We start from the raw sequence: 17,698 nt of genomic DNA, 5'->3' as shown, positions 1-17,698 counted from the left end.
CAAAACCCAAATAATTTCAAACTGGTTTCTTGAACATGCCAATGAGTTCACTGTACTCAAATGGCCTCCACGGTCACCACATCTTAATCCAGTAGAGCACCTTTGGGATGAGGTGGAATGGGAGATTTGCATCATGGGTGTGCAATCAATGAATCTGCAGCAACTGTTTGATGCTATCTTGTCCATATGGACCAAAGTTCCTAAAAAATGCTTCCAACACTTTCTTGAATCTATGTCATAAAGAATAAGGTTAGTTCTAAAGGCAAAGGGGGTCCAATACAGTACCGGCCATGTGTACCTAATAAATTGGCCAGTGAGTGCACTTTATGTATAAGGTGGTCCAGATCTAATTATACAATTGTCATTACTCTATAACTTATTAAGTTTATTACATAGAAAATCACCCGAAAAATCCTGGACCATCAAGAAGTGTGCGAAATGACGACATGAAGAATCATCTTTGCACCCAACTGGAATCGTCCCCGCATAAATCAAAGTCATCCAGACGATCTGGATCTGCATAATTACATCTGGACCACCCTGTATATTGTGTGACCTGTCAAGAAATTACATTCTTTATGGTACAACCACTTGAATATAGTAAAGTAAATATTTTTATGTGTTCCATAACATAACATTCTGAAACCCACTTAATCCAATTCAGCATTAAGGGATGCAGGAGCCTATCCCCACGGCATCAAGTGCAGGTCCACTGAAGAGCTCACTCAAAGGCACAATTTAGAACTGTTAATTAACCCAAGAGGCACATGTTTGTAATATGGAAGGAAAACTGGGGTACATGTGAAAAAAAATGTGAAAAAAACACAACACTGATAGAGCTTGTGACCTTCTTACAGACAGCTAATGGATATAGCATTCAATCTCAGGATGTTGGATCGATGAGGCAGCAGCGCTAACCATTGTGCCACCTTGTAAAAACTTTTACACATTTGCATTCTCAAACAAAACAGCACATTTAAAAAAGTTACAGAAAAAGGTACTTCAACATTTATGAAAATTGATATTTTGGCAAACTGTAAAATCAAATAAAAAATAGATTTCATGCATATATCCTTATTTAAAAGTGAACAGCTTTATACAAAGTCAAGGTAATATTTCAATATAACATAATATTCTCAGATCTGTTTTATCCAACTGACAGTTGTGGGAGGCAAGAACCCATCCTGACATTTCTGAGCGTAAGCGAAGAAACGGACTTAGACGGGCTGAAAGTCCACTGTAGGGCCTGGTCACACACATCCAATATGCCAATCCAGAAGCACCAATTTAGATAATCTGCACCTTTTGGTGATGAGGTAAGAAAACTCATGCAAATACAGGGAGAACATGCAAACTCCATACAGGCAATGACTGCAACCAGGACTCACATTGAAGATGCTGCATCCCAAAAGCAGGAACAATAACCATCTCACTACTATGCCGCCCCAATTTTAGCATGGCATACGTATGAGAAATAGATGAAAATAGCTAGGATGGGAAACTCTTTATGTGGTGTTTGAATGTTTCCCTTTTATTCATTCAAAGACATGGCTTTATGTAGCCGGGTGTGGATGTGAGGGTGCCTTGAAATGACATGCACCTCTATCAGTACTGGTTTCTTCATTGCCTTTCTCCGTACTTCACAACTACAAACGCCACGTAGCTGGTAGAAAAATGGATGTAAAACACTTGCAAAGAAAATGTACATGATATTTATATTATAGTGAAAGAAAATCCAACACCTTACCATCACTTCACCAGGATCTTTTCTGCACACAAACAAGCGCCCTGATTCTATCATTGACTCTGAATAAACAAGTTCATGTGGCTGGAGAATGTGCTTTTCTGAGAAAAAAAGAAAAGATACATTCTTGAACCTAATTATCAGAGACAATACAGTAAAGCACCTTTACCTTTAAGTGTAACACGTCTGAACTTTCTTTTAAGACCTAATGTAAATGGGTGGGCAGAAAAGCATTTGAAAAGCTAAATTACACTGGAGGAATTAGCAAAATCTGCAATTAAACATAATAGTTTTACTTTTACAAAGAGCCAAAAAATTCTGAAACAAATAAGTTCTTAATGGTTCAATAGACTGTATTGTGAATTCTGTCACGATTATTACAGAACATCAAATGGGATCAAGCTTCTCATTTTCTTGGCACTTTGACATACTGAGTAAAAAAAAAAAAACTAAAGGTTATTTTTATTAATTGAATGTTCTTATGTTCCTCCATTTATTCTATTTTTTAACTTCTGTTGTGGTAATTAATGAAATATTCCACCCAAAAATGATTATTTCTTTATCTGTAACTTACCCCACCTTGTTTGTTAAAAACTAAGTTTCTGATGTAGTAGGCTCCAATGAGAACCAACGTGAAGTGAAACAAACAGCAAGCTCTATCAAAATGTCCATGAAAAAAATCTCAATTTAACTCATTGTGCATAATAATCTATATGTCAGCTATCCAGTCATATGCTCACAACATCAAAAATACATGCATTTGTGCTAAAATAGCGTTAAATAAACCATCTCCAGAAAATCATCTCATAAAGAATGCATTCAAATGGGATGGAGCTCTTCATCTGAACACCTGCCTCTCCCCTCATTCATTGGTTTTTAAGCCACAATTCTGTATTTCTAGGTTTCTCAGTGGCAGACTATAAAACAATTCCTTGGAAATGACATTCTTCTTCTTGAAACGTCTTGGATATTTACAAATGCAAGGCATACTTTCGGCTTGATGATGTTTACATTCGCTTTTCATTAACCTTTAATCACTAATTGTGTTCTGCTCCCAGACCACATTCTGCAGTGTTAGTGTGACATGAAGTGCTATGGTAGCTAATGAATGAGGACTCCTGACCAATGAGTGGGGTTGAGGGTCACGTCTTCAAATGAAAAGATTGTTCTCGTTTGAGCACACTCTCCAGCTGTTCCTTATGTGAGTTATTTAACAATAGTTTAGCAAAAATACATGTGTTGGAGATGTTGTGAGTATACAATTGAATATGTGACATATGGATTAAGCACCACAAGTAAATTGTGATTTTTTTTTCATAGGCATTTTGATATTGTCTATTGTTTGTTTAATGTTGTCCCCAAGCCTATTGTGTCAGTAACTTTGCTACTTTGTCCTCCATAACAACATGGAATTCAAACTTTTTCTCAGCCATCACTAAAAGAAATATGGGGTAAGTAACAAATAAAAATATATATATAACATTTTTGGGTGGCATATTCCTTTATGGTTACCTGTTACTTTGGCATACAGCAATAAAGCTTTCTTTTCGTAATTATTGAATAATTACCACTATAAGAGTCTATAATGCATTCTTAAGGTCAATTATTATGCTTTAATGTTTTATGTTGTGGTCCAAATAAATGTATTCTTGTCTTTAATTTGCAGTGACCTCTTATTTAAATTCTCCTTTATGTATATCACCGCCTCTCCACTCTTCACTTCTAGTCTGTCATCACTTCTAAGTAAATAGTATCAATATATTTATATATATTAATATATATTATACTTATCCCCAAACCTACAAATAACTAACAAAATAATTGGCCGTACAAAGCATAAAAATAAACTAAACAATTTATTGAAATCAAAAATGGCTTTTTATTTCAGGTCACTTTTATAATAAGCTCTTCAAAGAAACATGTTCTAGTATATTTCATACAGTTTTGAGCTAGCAAACTTCAGTCTTAATCTTTGATAAAAAATAATCCAGTTTAACCTCTGATTTATACATACATACACAGAGTAAATATGAAACAAACTTACCACCAGGAAATGTCTCAGACACCAGAGTTAGCTCCTCCTCTGGATATTCAATCTTTTCTGCCACAGCTCGGAGGACCTCCTGGGACGTAGCTGAAGAGTTCACTTTGATGCTCAAGTACAAGTGGTTTGTGATGTAAACATGGCTAAGAACTGAGGGGAGACAGAAAGGAGAAAAAATAGAGTAGAGGTACTGCAAATCTGATTCCCCTCGAATGTTTGAAAGTTCCCAATTTTTTTGAAGTCTTATTTTGCTGATATTTCTGAGGACTGAGGGCTCCATGGATTACCATGAATAATCATATTTCAATTTGCAGGCTTCCCTGAAGTAATAATGCAGTGCAGTGGTGACTGCAACATTTCCTTCTGGCTTCAGTATAAACTGCTATGCTTTTTTTATGGGATTCTAAACGTCCTTATAATTATAAAAAAGCAATGTAGAACATTCATTTACTCAAAAAGCATTCTATTTTATCCTAAACAATTGAAGCACGTGTTATAGCAACAATCCAACCCAAAACAATTTATATCTGAATTTTCTAAAATCTTACACTTTTAATCAAAATTTCCCTAAAACCCCACTTAATCCCCCACTTAATCCGATTCACAGTCTGTTATGGCAGCATCAACCACAAAACAAAATCCAACTTTTTATTAGCTCTTTTCTCACGAGTGGTATTTCTGCATTTGGGGCTAGTGAGATGGATGGTGTGCCAAAAAAGACCAAATCAGAAAGAAGTTTCCCCATACGATGCCTAGTTGTTAACTCTAATACATTAAATTGTTTATTTAACTATTATTTATTATTGATCACATATTTATAATTTAATGATTTCTGATATTTATAAAGTCATGTATTACTTGTTATTGTACTTTTACGTTCTTCTTAAAAGCAGCTAAGCGTTTCACTACACATGGTACTGTATGTATAATTTGTATGTGACAAATAAAATGTGATTCGATTTGATTTGAAATAAGTAATAAGCTTGCCTCAGAAATTTAACTTGCTATTTAAATGTTCATAACAACTGTCAGCTTTGTCTTAAGCATTCTTTTTCATTTTCTACCATAAAGTCAATATAATTATTTTGATTTGATTTTTTGAATTGATATTTATCTAGAATAATATTTCTTCTTGTAGTGTGTGACGTGTTCTTTGTGCCTGGTTCCGCCAGACTGTTTCCTGCGGAGTGCTGGACCAACTGGCCCTGCAGTGTTCTCTATGACCAGGGATGGGTGGGCATGTCCAACCTGAACTTTCCAGTTGATTTGCATGTTTTCACTCATCATTAGAAAAAGAGCGGCAGATATTATTTAGGTCTTGGCTAGGAACCACTTATGGGAAAATTCTGGTATGGCCCCAGCAGAATTAGCACCACTGATCCTCACATAAACATCATTATGGCGTCATCTTGGCCAATCAACAGGCATGTCTTTAATGATGATAGAGGAAAACCCCACAAGGACTTAGGGAGAATGTGTCAACACCACATTACTAATGGCCATGCCTGCGATTTGAAGGATACCTGACACATGAGACAATAATGATAATGATGTGCCACCCTAAACCAAAATAAATCAACAAAAAACATAATGAAATATATTCATCATTATTAATTCATCATTACCTACCATCTTTTGTTTCATTCTGAGTGCCTCTGTGTTGTAGCCAGTTATCCTTCAAACTTAGTTGCTGGAAGATAGCTTTATTCTGTTATAAAAACAAAAATAGGCATTTATACCGTATCCTTTACGGAGAAATCCAACAAAATCATTACAATCATTCTTTTTTTCTAATATTCCAAGTAAACTTAAACATTGAATTAAACCGAACATATAACATAATGAAATACAGGATTTCCACATGAAACATTCCACATGTGGACTTGACAATACTGTTTTCAGTTTATATTAATTACAGTTTACAGTATCAATATGTTTAGTACAATTGTAATAGGTTTTCCTTAATTTAAGTTAAGTGAAAATAGAGACGGAAAGGAATAATCTGCTAGGTCTTTGTATGACAACTGTAAACCTAACATAACCTAATATTTGTAACTTTTAAATCCTTGTGCTATAACTAGGGTGTTTGTGAACAAATCATATTTTACTTGATTAACGTTACTTCTGTTTAGTGAAAATAATCCATAGTTTCATTCATATCAATTAACTGTTTTATAACTTACTAGCAAAATACCCGTGCTTTGCAGCGCGAAGTACTGCCTTAAAATTTTTTTTACGAAGAAAATTAAACCTTTTTAAACTGAGGGAAAATATACCAATAATTATTTGTTAAGGATCTCTTTGTATATCACATTGTGAGTTCGGCCCTCCGGTTGTAATATGACCAAGCTGTGCGCTGAGCTTACTCTTGAGCATGCAACGTACAGTGCGCCATGTGAACAGTAATCTTGTTTCAAATCTCACAGCTTGGATTGCTGCTGTCATAATCGGTTTGAGTTTCATGGTTTGTTTCAATTACGACAGTATTTGTAGGACTTGTGTTGAAGAGACATTCGGTATCTGTCAAGCGTTGTAAGTATACAACTGGTTTCATCGATAACTTCACATCCAGCTTTTGAGAGTTTAAACATTCATAAACATCAAAGTGTCCACTACTGAAATCGTCACCTGTGAATCTAAGATGTTTAAGAGGCATTGGCGGTTGTCAAAAGTTGTAGAATATTTGGCCATTTCGGTACACTTGAAAGCGACAACCGAACAATTCAGCGGCAGCCATCAACTCACATGCAGATCCATAGGTGAAGGGCTTAAGCATTTCACTCTTCTAGTGCTCCTGTATACTATAATTATCTCCTGTACCATCATCAGTCCACACCTTAAACCTGTCCCAGTCATTCAATACATAAGACACAATGTTCCTCCAGATATCAAGAGTGAGCCTGATATAGCCGTGCAATATGTAACAAAGAGAATGGAAAAGGTAGGTGCCATGTCCAGGCATGGAAACCACTCGGTAAGTGACAGTTCTTTGATCGATGGTGATCACCTCGATAGACATGTCAATGGGGGTACGGTTGGAATGATAAAAGAAATGGGTAACTGAACAATGTAAAGTAATAAACGAACAATAAAATAGCGGAGAAGCCGTGGATTAAATAAAAAGGCTGTAGTTATCAGCAGGGAGATGTGAATCCCATGGTGAAACAAGGAAGGGAATGTAGAGACCGGAGCGACGGATGGTCTTATATAGGCAGACAGCCAACAACGTTGGAGGCGTTGGGATGGGGGACCCAATGCCACCTCACACAGTGACCGAGCTGCAGGCTATGGACGTATATATGTACGTAAGTAGGATTCAGTTAACATTGGGAACCCGCGTACCAAATTTCTTGAAGATGGGGTCATAAATAAGAAAGTTCAACATGGCAGACGTTGTCGACTGTTATGACCGTTAGGCGTAGAATTTCGAAATGAAACCTGCTTAACTGTTGTAGGTAAGCTGTAAGGAATGAGCCTGCCAAATTTCAGCCTTCTACCTACACAGGAAGTTGAAAAATTAGTGACGTTGGAAAGTTCAATATGGCGGCCGACAGTGGCGTCATACCATCGAAATAAGTACGTACATCGGTTTCGGTTAGCGCATGGAAGCCACCTACCAAATTTCGTGAAGATGGGGCCATATATAAGAAAGTTCAACATGGCAGACGTTGTCGACCGTTATGACTGTTACGTGTAGAATTTCGAAATGAAACCTGCTTAACTGTTGTAAGTAAGCCGTAAGGAATGAGCCTGCCAAATTTTAGCCTTCTACCTACATGGGAAGTTGCTGAATTAGTAATGAGTGAGTGAGTGAGTCAGTCAGGTGAGGGCTTTGCCTTTTATTAGTATAGACTAGCAAAATACCCGCGCTTCGCAGTGGAGTAGTGTGTTAAAGAAGTAATGAAAAAGAAAAGGAAACATTTTGAAAATAACGTAATATGATTGTCAATGTAATTGTTTTGTCACTGTTATGAGTGTTGCTGTCATATATATATATATATATATATATATATATATATATATATATATATATATATATATATATATACACACACACGTAAACATATACATACATATACACATATACATATGTACATATACACATATATATAAATATATATATATATACATATACATATATATATTGTCAGGGATGCCAGGGGAAGAGGGTGTACGCCCGCCCTGGATCACGTGGGGGCCGCCACCCTGGTTGCTTTGGGGGCCACGGGTAGAGGGCTTGGAAGCCCAACCCTGTAGGGGCCCGTAGTCACCACCAGGGGGCGCCCCAATGCCTTTGAAGCACTGGACCTCAGCACTTCCGCCACACCAGGAAGTGCTGGGGGGAAGAGAAGAAGGGACACCCGGAGAGCTTCTGGGAGTACAGCCGGCACTTCCGCCACACAGGGGCGTGTCGGTGGGTGATTGCCGGAATCCACCTGGAGCACATCCGGGTGCTAATAAAGGGGGGCAGCTTCCCTTCATTCGAGGCTGGAGTTGGGTGGAAGAAGGACAAGGTCAGAGACAAGAGAGAGTAGGAGGCGGCCCGAAGAAGAAGGCATTGTGTGGGGGACTTGAAGGGGTTTGTGTGCACTTTTGGACTTTGTAAATAGGATTTTTTTAAATAAACGTGTTTGTGAGTGAAAACAACATGTCCGCCTGTCTGTGTCCGGGCCACGTTCACAATATATATACATATATATATATACACACACACACATATATATACCCTTTGGGGTGCGAGCAGCTGTTGCTGGGGGTGCCAGAATCCATCGAGGAAGAAAAATGAAAAACATTATTTGTACAAAATCTTCATTTATCTTTCCATTTCTAAATAATTAAATGGGCAGGCTATTTCGTATCAGTGCAATACGCTGCTTGTTAAAACAAATGACTCCCGCTCTTAGGTGCACTTAGTGCTTCGTGGGTATTATGAACTATCGTATCTGTTCAAGTTCTATTTAAATTTTAAATATAAGTCATTTTTATTTAGTCGGCAGAAATATGTTTGGTAGGAATGTAAGTTAAATTTAGTCATCATTGCATACATTTTTCTTCACCATAGAAATTTAAAGACTAAATTCAACTTACATTCCTACCAAAGATATTTCTGTTGACTAAATAGAACCTACTTATATCCAAATAGAACTTGAAAAGATATATTTTTTCGAATCTGATCGCGCATTTTAGATCGACTTGACGCGCACCACATCGAGCCCGCATGCTATTGTGCTCTCACCTGCCTGCCTCAATAAGTCACCATCGCTTCGCTCTTTTTTACTGTTCATTTAATCATGGCTAGTCGCGAAAAAATTTGAAAATGGAAGGAGGATTACACTGAGTATGGCTTTACCAAAACAATTATTGATGGCGAATAAAGTATCCATTATTCATAGAGCTTCAATTGGTGATCTGTTTTTCTGCGTTAACCTCATATTTTTTGATACTTCTTCTCAAACCAAGGAGGTGCGAAATCAGGATCGTCCGTCACAGGGGGTGCGAGGGTAAAATGAATCAGGAAGCGCTGATATATATGTATGTGTGTGTGTATATATAATATATGTGTATATATATATATATTTTGAAATAGTTTTACTGTCAAATAATGTAAAGAGTACGCGGCACGTGTTTCACCCTAATTCTGGGCTCATCAGGCATACACGCTCACTGCACCCCTCTCGGGAATCGAACCTCGGACATCAGCGCTAGAGGCGAAGCCTCTTGTGTTGCGCCACAGCGTGTGGTTCGTTTATTTGACAGCATGTAGATGGGGGTATATATATATATAAGATAACTCCTGTAGCCACAATAAATGCCTTTATTGAATAGACAAACCAGGGGTGAACAAGTTCCTTTCTACTGCAGCCACAGCCACTAAAAACACATACAAAACATCAATAATAACTCATAAACTTGCAATATTATTTAGGAAAATCGCAACATTTTACTCACCAAAAAATTGTATTATTTGTAAACAAAATCCATCCTCCTCTCTTTCCTCAAAAACAGTTCAATTACTCTGTCGTACGGATTATTCGTGCACTTCAGTTCCATCAAAAAGTCCCTTTCTATCGCCATCGAAGCTAATGCTAACAGTCGAACCTGCCCTGTCGTATTTCTGGCATAAGTTTTAATTCACTTTAGGGCTGAAAATGTCTGCTCGACAGAAGCAGTGTACACGGGAATGGTCACCGCCAAATATACCAATGTGAACAGCTGCCCCATGCTCTCATTCAGGTTTTTCTGATGAAGGAAGTCAAGGAGGTTAAGATGGAGAATTAGTGATGAGTGAGTCAGTCAGTGAGTGAGTGAGTGAGTGAGTGAGTCAGTCAGTGAGGGCTTTGCCTTTTATTAGTATAGATTATAATCCTGTATTTCCAAACAATGTATTATGTGTCAACAAAACTTCTAGGTTTGCTTACAATACAGAACTGTACTCTTTGTGATCATCAAATTAACCTCTTGGGCATTTTTTAACACACGAGACATGCTGTATTGTGGATTTATTAACTAACATTCTAAATAATCAGTTACTGGCTGACTTCTATCAACACTTTTTAATTTATTTATTTGGCAGCTTCAAGTCTGTACAGGTTTTAATTAAATCAATTCTTTTTACACATGTAAAGCCATAATTTTTAAAACAGACATTCTAATTACACTGCAGTGTGCCCCCTCCACTGCCTGCCGGTGTGCAGGGGATAGGGAGTGGTTAGTTTTTTGGCTGCCTGTAACTATGCTTGAAAGATGTCAGAAGGTTCACGGCTTTGACTTATTATGTTCATTTCAATTATTCATTCACCTGTCACAAACACCTCCCAAAACAGCATTTAGCTGCAAGCTGTGGGATGCATTACCTTAGTGTCCTGAACTTTCTCTGCACTAGATTCAAGATTTTTTTGATGGCCATTTCTGAGCTGTAGGCTCGTAACTACTATTCCTAAGTTGTTTATTTGTACTGTATGTATATAAGTTGTATATAAGTTACACCATATCAAGATAAACGTAACTCGTATTTTAATAAATAAATGAACTTAATAATACCAATACACTGTTTGAAGACTTTGCTTACATGCTTGTTTAATGTTGCCAGATACACTGTAGATCTCAAAGTTTATTTGTTGTGCTATTACTAGTTGTGGCTATAAAACAAGTTCAACCGGTACATTCCTCAGGGTTAAAAGAGGACTTAACAACGCTGTGAAAAAATCCTGGTCTCCTGTTTAATTAGAGCATATTTTACAGTAAATGATTTCCGCTTGTCCTATGAAATATCACTTGTGCCAAATGAAATAAACAAAATGGCAATTATGAAACAAGTAGTCACATGAAAAAGCACAACTATGTATATAAATGTGTCATTAAGTTGTGAGAAATAAAGTTATCTAATTATCATGAAATACAATTTAATTTTTTGATTCAATAATGTAGTTACATAATATTATTGTAGATTTTATTTCAAATTTGTCTTATTTTTAAAGATGTTTTCATTTGACAATGGGATTTTTCCAAAGGGCATATTTCCTAATGCTTCTTTTCATGAGAGTTTTGTCACTTGTCAATTAAAACAAAGGACAACAGGCCCAACCTGTTCCTATTGGCTTAATATTGTCAATTACTTTTGCTCGATTGTAGGTGGGAGGCTATTACAGATCTTTTGCATTACTTGCATTTCAACTGGCAAAGACGTGCAGGCAGTTTAGAGCCAGGAGTTAGTTTGGTGACAAAATAAAAAGAGTTGGCTTAGCATACAATGTTATCTTGAGACCAACTACTTTGACATTAAAGAGTCATTTTCTATTGATCACTGTCAAAAAGGCCAAATTATAGCCAGTGATTCAATGCTGTATAACTAAAAATGTGGATACTTCCAAGGGTGTGAATATGTTTTATACAGACTGTACTTTTACAACCTTGAAAATATATGACTAAATTCATTAAGAAAAATATGCAGTAATGTATTTAACTTTGCTTGATTTTATATTTCTTCCAAGAACCATTTGAAGAATCATCACATAATTATATTACAATTGCCATTGAATCAATGCTACAAAATTGTTTATTGTAGAGTTTGAACGCAAAATGTCAATCCGATTACTGCCCACACTTACTGGTGTTTATTCTTATAGCCAGCCATATAATTTCGGCAATTTAACATGACTAAATTTTTCAGAGTACTAATATCTTCATTATATGTTGAAATATTTCAACTTCGGTAACACTTTAGATTGGTGACTACCTGTAATATATCTATTAGTCACATACTATTATGTAACAAGACATTAACAAAGGCTTCTTTTGGTCTTAATAACATTTACAAAGCATCAATGAAATGTGACATGCTAAAATAACTCCACCTTGGTGGTTTATGTGGGATAGTATGTCTCTTTATATTCAGCATACGGATTGTGAATCCTTAATTAAAGCTTAATAAGACCAAATGAAAGTCTCATATTCACAAGTAATTTCACCCATGTATCACAAGCTGTTGATAAGCTACAATGCATGGAGACAAATAACCACTTTACTGATGCTTCTCAATTGTTTATAAGACAAAAAGAAGATTTTGAAAAGGTGTTACTATATAACAATATGTGACCATTGGGTGCATTACAGGTAGTACCTAATCTAAAGTGTTACCACTAATACAGCGCATTGCCACACCCACCACATGACAAACCACCTCGGGATCCAAGATTAGGACCCGAGTGCAGCCATGCAACTGGTGACGCCTCACAACCACGCTAGTTCAGATGAGATGGAACAGTGTGAGATTTTTATGGTGGATGGAGTGCCAATCCTGTCACCAGACCCCAAGTTTTCCATGCAGGATGGAGGGCCTACTTGCAGGGCTGGATCCAGGTTAACGTCATACCCAGGACGGAGCAATTACAGGTTAATGGTCTTGCTCAAGGGCCTAGCAGAGTGGAATCACTTCTGGCATTTATCCAGATCCTTAGCCTTAGAACCACCACTCAGCCCCACAGCTTTCCATAATATACAATTACTAACCATATTTAGACTATCATGCAGAATAAAATGCAATTAACAAGTGTTTTCTTATAAGAATAAATACATTATCAACTTGACAATATGGCAAAAATAGTGCCTCTTTGGCAGAAAGTTCTTTCATTTCAAAATATTTCCTAAATAATGTAACATAATTCTTTAGTGCAATACTCCATTCATGGTGTCTTTCAATTAATTCACTGATTTTCTAATATGCCCAGGCATCAGATTGTTGCTCATATGCCAACTGATATACAAGAAAAACAAATAAAAAAATAGATAGATAGATAGATAGATAGATAGATAGATAGATAGATAGATAGACACATTCAAGAACCACCTTATGTACAATGATATAGGACTGGCAAATGGTTTGAATGGAATGGAGTGAAAGCTCAATAATTAAGGAAGGGGAAATAGAAAATAGATAGGAGGCAAATTGCAATGCACAAGACAAATGTAAATGATAGCCCAGGCATTAACAGCATGCATTCTGCATACCCCATTCAACTAACTGAAGGTAATTCTAAAAGCAGTACACACCCCACTCTTAGTAAAACTGCAATCTATCAATGTAACTAAGATCAAGAATACTGTACATCTGCTGTTGTAAATGGAAACAAGATAACTATGCTAGAGCCATGAACAGGCAAAAATATTTTCAGAAAATAAAAAAAAAGAAAACAAATGTTGTATATCCACTCAGTGCACAGAAGCCACACATGGTGGCATCAGCAGCCATAGATAGAGTGCAGGGTATCATCAGTGGGCACAATCACAGATATCCACAGACCTAAGCAATTGTATAGTCACTGTCAGGAAACTGGGAGGAACTGGACACATGAGGACATGAAAACACCACACAGAAACATGTCTTAGGAATGCGAGTAGAAACCCATACAGACACACAACATCTTAAACAATTACCTTTCTGTGAGGAGAATACTCATCAACCGTGCTAAAATAAGATAAGAGAAAAAATGTAAGTTAAGCCAGAACCTACAGTGCATCAAGATATACAGTGCATATGGATATGATTTGACAAACTCTGCTTTATAAAGTCCTTTAAAAATGTAGTTCCCTTTTGGACTGTGTGAGTATTTGCATATTTTTGAACTTGATACAGCATAATAATACAGAAATGGAACCTGAGTGAGAAAACAAACTTCCAAATTGATTCTGTAAAAAGGTATATCAAATCTTTAGCTGTACTGCCTAAACATGAAAGTAAATGCTTTCTTTAACAGCTGAACAATTTCACATATCATTTTAGAAAGGTTTTTGCTTATTTCTCCATGGCATTCATCTCAAAAATACTTAAGGCTCCCACTCATCTCAGGTGACCCCCCCCAAAACATCTGCTGAGTTTCTCATAGACATCTTTGAAACGATTTGTTGTCAGTGGTGTTGTCACGTCTTAGTCACCTCTGTCTTTCCCTGTCTCACTCTACATCTTTGCATCTCTTTGTCTGTGTGTCTCCTTAGCACATAGTTTGAGAAAATCCAGGTACTTTTTACACAAATCTCTGTTTAGTCATTTATAAGCCTGTTTGTTTAGCTAATAGCTTAGCTGTCCCAAAATATAAATATATTTTAAACAATACTTTCAGTTAGTTTCACAAAGACAAATAATCTGCATATTATTGTTAACCTAAACTTATAGTTCTACTATATTTACTATAATGTCTAGCTGTTTTTGCTGTATCTCTTAATTGGAGTTGCACAAATAAATTAGCAGTTTTACTTGTTAATGAGTGCTGTGATTGTCAAGAATTAAAAGCCCTCTGATTATACACTAAATCAGGGGTCTCAAACTCGGTCCTGGGGGACCCCTGTGGCTGCAGGTTTTTGTTCCAACCAGCCACTGTTTTTAATTGGACTCCTGGACTAATTAAGTGAACTGTTGTTTCCCAGATTCCCTGTTTTGGGAACAATATATAAATAGAAAACTAAGCTTGGTAAAAAAAAAAAGTATTAAAATGTACTAAGCAGTTATATATATTTTTTTCTTTTTAACAGTATTTTCATCTTGATTGTCATTCTACTTTTCTAGGTGTTCTAATTGTTTACTTAATCCGTTACTACTTTGTGGGGCTGAAGCTAAAGTAGTTGCAGCCTTTCACAACTGAATGTTGTTTGCTTGGGTTTCTGCTCTGCTAGTTTTTGTCATTATTAAGATTCAATGAAGGGCGCAAACTGCACAGAGAAAGGGCGAAATATAAGAGAGTTAAGCATTTAAATCCATAGCAAACACAGAAATATTTAAGATTCTTATAAATGCAAAAATCATGCTGCTGTGCCTAAATTAAATGAGATCAGTGCTATCAGGTGTTGTCACTGATTAGGAATCTGGTTGGAACAAAAACCTGTAGCCACAGGGGGTCCCCCAGGACCGAGTTTGAGAACCCCTGCACTAAATTACTCTAAATCAGGATTGTTTATTGAAGTAGTGATTATTTTCACTATTAACTATCCCAGGTATTTCCCATATAAACATAGAAAAACCTAACAGTCAAGAGGAAAAAGGAAAACGTAAAAGCAGTTCAATATCTGAAAATTGCACACAAGACAATATGCTAAGGAAAAATCGCAGATATTAACAAATAAACTAAAACAAAAAAATTAATCTTGCTTCTTGCTAAAACACCAGAATCCTTAACTGATTTTGATATTCTTTCAGAACATTTGGAAACCTGGGGCACAGCCAAGCAGAAATCAATGGCAACTACTGCCAGCAGGATGTAAATGTGAGAGCTCTTTTTCTCCTTCTTGCATCCTAACACACAAGATCTAAGAATCGACTCTGATGTTTACAGCCTTTATTCCAGATACAACTGCAGCTGTTGTGAAGCTAAGAAGACAGAATGCATCTGTTTCCCTACTGATGTGCCGAATGGTAGCACAAGGACACAGACAATGCTCTTTTTCATCTTATGTGTGCCCTTTGTTACTCTCTTCTTGAATTAATGGAAATGTGTTTAATTTCCTTCATCCATCCATCCATTGTCCAACCCGCTATATCCTAACACAGGGTCATGGGGGTCTGCTGGAGCCAATCCCAGCCAGCACAGGGTGCAAGGCACGAACAAACCCTGGGCAGGGTGCCAGCCCACCACAGGGCACACACACCCAGACACCAAGCACACACCAGGGACAATTTAGGATTGCCAATGCACCTAACCTGCATGTCTTTGTACTGTGGGAGGAAACCGGAGCACCCGGAGGAAACCCACGAAGACACGGGAAGAAAATGCAAACTCCACGCAGGGAGAACCCGGGAAGTGAACCCAGGTCCTTTCCTTCAAAAGTAAATTATCTAAAGTCATTAAACTAAAAACAGAACTTTAAAATACACTGAACTGCCAATACTCTAATCACGTATTTATTAAAAGCTTACAATAATTCCTTAAACAATTCCCATGTTACTGGCTCACCCTATTTATACTGTAAATAGCTGAGGTTTGAAAAGTGTTACAAAAAACACTACTGAAAAATTCTAAACTCTAATGAAAAAGGGATGTCACAAGTTTAGTTTGTGTGCTTTTAAATATCAAGAAATACTTAACATTAAATATATTTCATAATACACTCTTAAAGGTTTCTTTTAATAGAGCATCTTCCAGTGTACAAAAATTACTCACTGCCTGCGGTTTCTTAAGAGCTTTTGAAACTCTTTCAAGTCTTTTTCCAAGGTTGGGTACTCAAACAGATCATCTAGTACATATCTATAAAGTGTCTGCAAAAGAAATTATAAAACAGATTTAGGCTTTGGTCCCGTACAATCATATGTCATACAAGCAAGTTCAAAAATGGAGGAAAAGACTAGTGGATTGATCACAGTTTAAATGAGGGATACTGCATATTTATCGTTTAGCTACAAATACAAAAGTGATGAGTTGTAAAGTAGATGTAGAAAAACAATGTGCAGAATGGCATTAGTACTTTTAAATTAGTAATTTTAAATGAGCATACTATATTCATAAGGCAATGACTTCAAAATCATTCATAGCAATAATTCAAAAGATATTTAATTACAAAATGTTTATATTTTCTACAGAAATATATTTCAAAGTAAACAAATGTATAAAATAAGTGTAATGATTAGATGCCAGATCATTCTAAATACCTTCATAAACAGTTTAGTGTGCTCGTCTTCTCTTAGTAGGTCTCTGTAGAGAGTTGTCCACTGGGAAACCAAATACAAAACTTTACGTTTTCTATACAGGATGTCAGAATCTTCTTCCTTTCCTCGATATCTTTTAGTGCAATAAGTAAATTACAGTTAAAGAAAAGGCTTTGAGTTGGGATAAAATGAAGTAAGAGTTCATCAATTTGTGAAGTAATGTATTTACTTCAATATCATAAAGATTTAGTTAAATAACAGGAGACACATCATTTTGGGATAATCTAAAAGTACTAACACAGATATCTAGAGTGCATTTTGCTGCATATTTGATTCTTTAAATTGTAATTGCCAACAATTTAAACTTATTTCTAACATATCCAAAAATTTCTTATGTTTTATTGTAACGTTCATTTTTTTCACATGGCTCTGCAACAAAGCCCCTGGCATGTTTTCTCCATTTTCTTGCTACCTTAGTCTACATGCATCAACAGAAAATGAAATGGGACACAACATTATCAAATAAGCAATTTAACAATTTGGCAAAACATTCCAAAATATGTGCATGATAGCTTGGTAAGTAAAGCACATTACAAAAATGTAAATGATTCTATTTAATATGAAATATTTGTGTGTTCACAAGCATTCAGTTACATTTCTCCTTAGTAATTTGAATAAACAAAAAAGCAAACTGGATTTATAAATATTGAACCCCACAGCGCTAAAAGGACCAGTATCTGGATTATGTTACAAAAAACCTTGAAAGAGAGATACAACCCAA

General features: G+C 36.3%; 1 protein-coding gene across 1 annotated transcript in view; it reads right to left on the bottom strand.

Annotated features, from left to right (window-relative positions):
• The window catches only part of rapgef5a (Rap guanine nucleotide exchange factor (GEF) 5a), a 258,368-nt gene that overhangs the window by 17,897 nt on the left and 222,773 nt on the right, over positions 1–17,698 (bottom strand). Inside the window, exons 13-18 of the mRNA XM_039737710.1 lie at positions 16,921–17,065; positions 16,436–16,530; positions 13,722–13,752; positions 5,418–5,496; positions 3,789–3,938; positions 1,748–1,845 (exon numbers count right to left, since the gene is read on the bottom strand). Coding sequence (XP_039593644.1) covers positions 1,748–1,845; positions 3,789–3,938; positions 5,418–5,496; positions 13,722–13,752; positions 16,436–16,530; positions 16,921–17,065 — 598 coding nt within the window. The remainder of the gene's footprint in view (positions 1–1,747; positions 1,846–3,788; positions 3,939–5,417; positions 5,497–13,721; positions 13,753–16,435; positions 16,531–16,920; positions 17,066–17,698) is intronic.

The sequence above is a fragment of the Polypterus senegalus genome, chromosome 15 (genome assembly GCF_016835505.1).
Source record: "Polypterus senegalus isolate Bchr_013 chromosome 15, ASM1683550v1, whole genome shotgun sequence".
In the NCBI taxonomy this organism is placed as follows: domain Eukaryota; kingdom Metazoa; phylum Chordata; class Cladistia; order Polypteriformes; family Polypteridae; genus Polypterus; species Polypterus senegalus.
The sequence above is the reverse complement of the archived record's forward strand: the minus strand, read 5'-3'. Positions and strand labels throughout refer to the sequence as shown.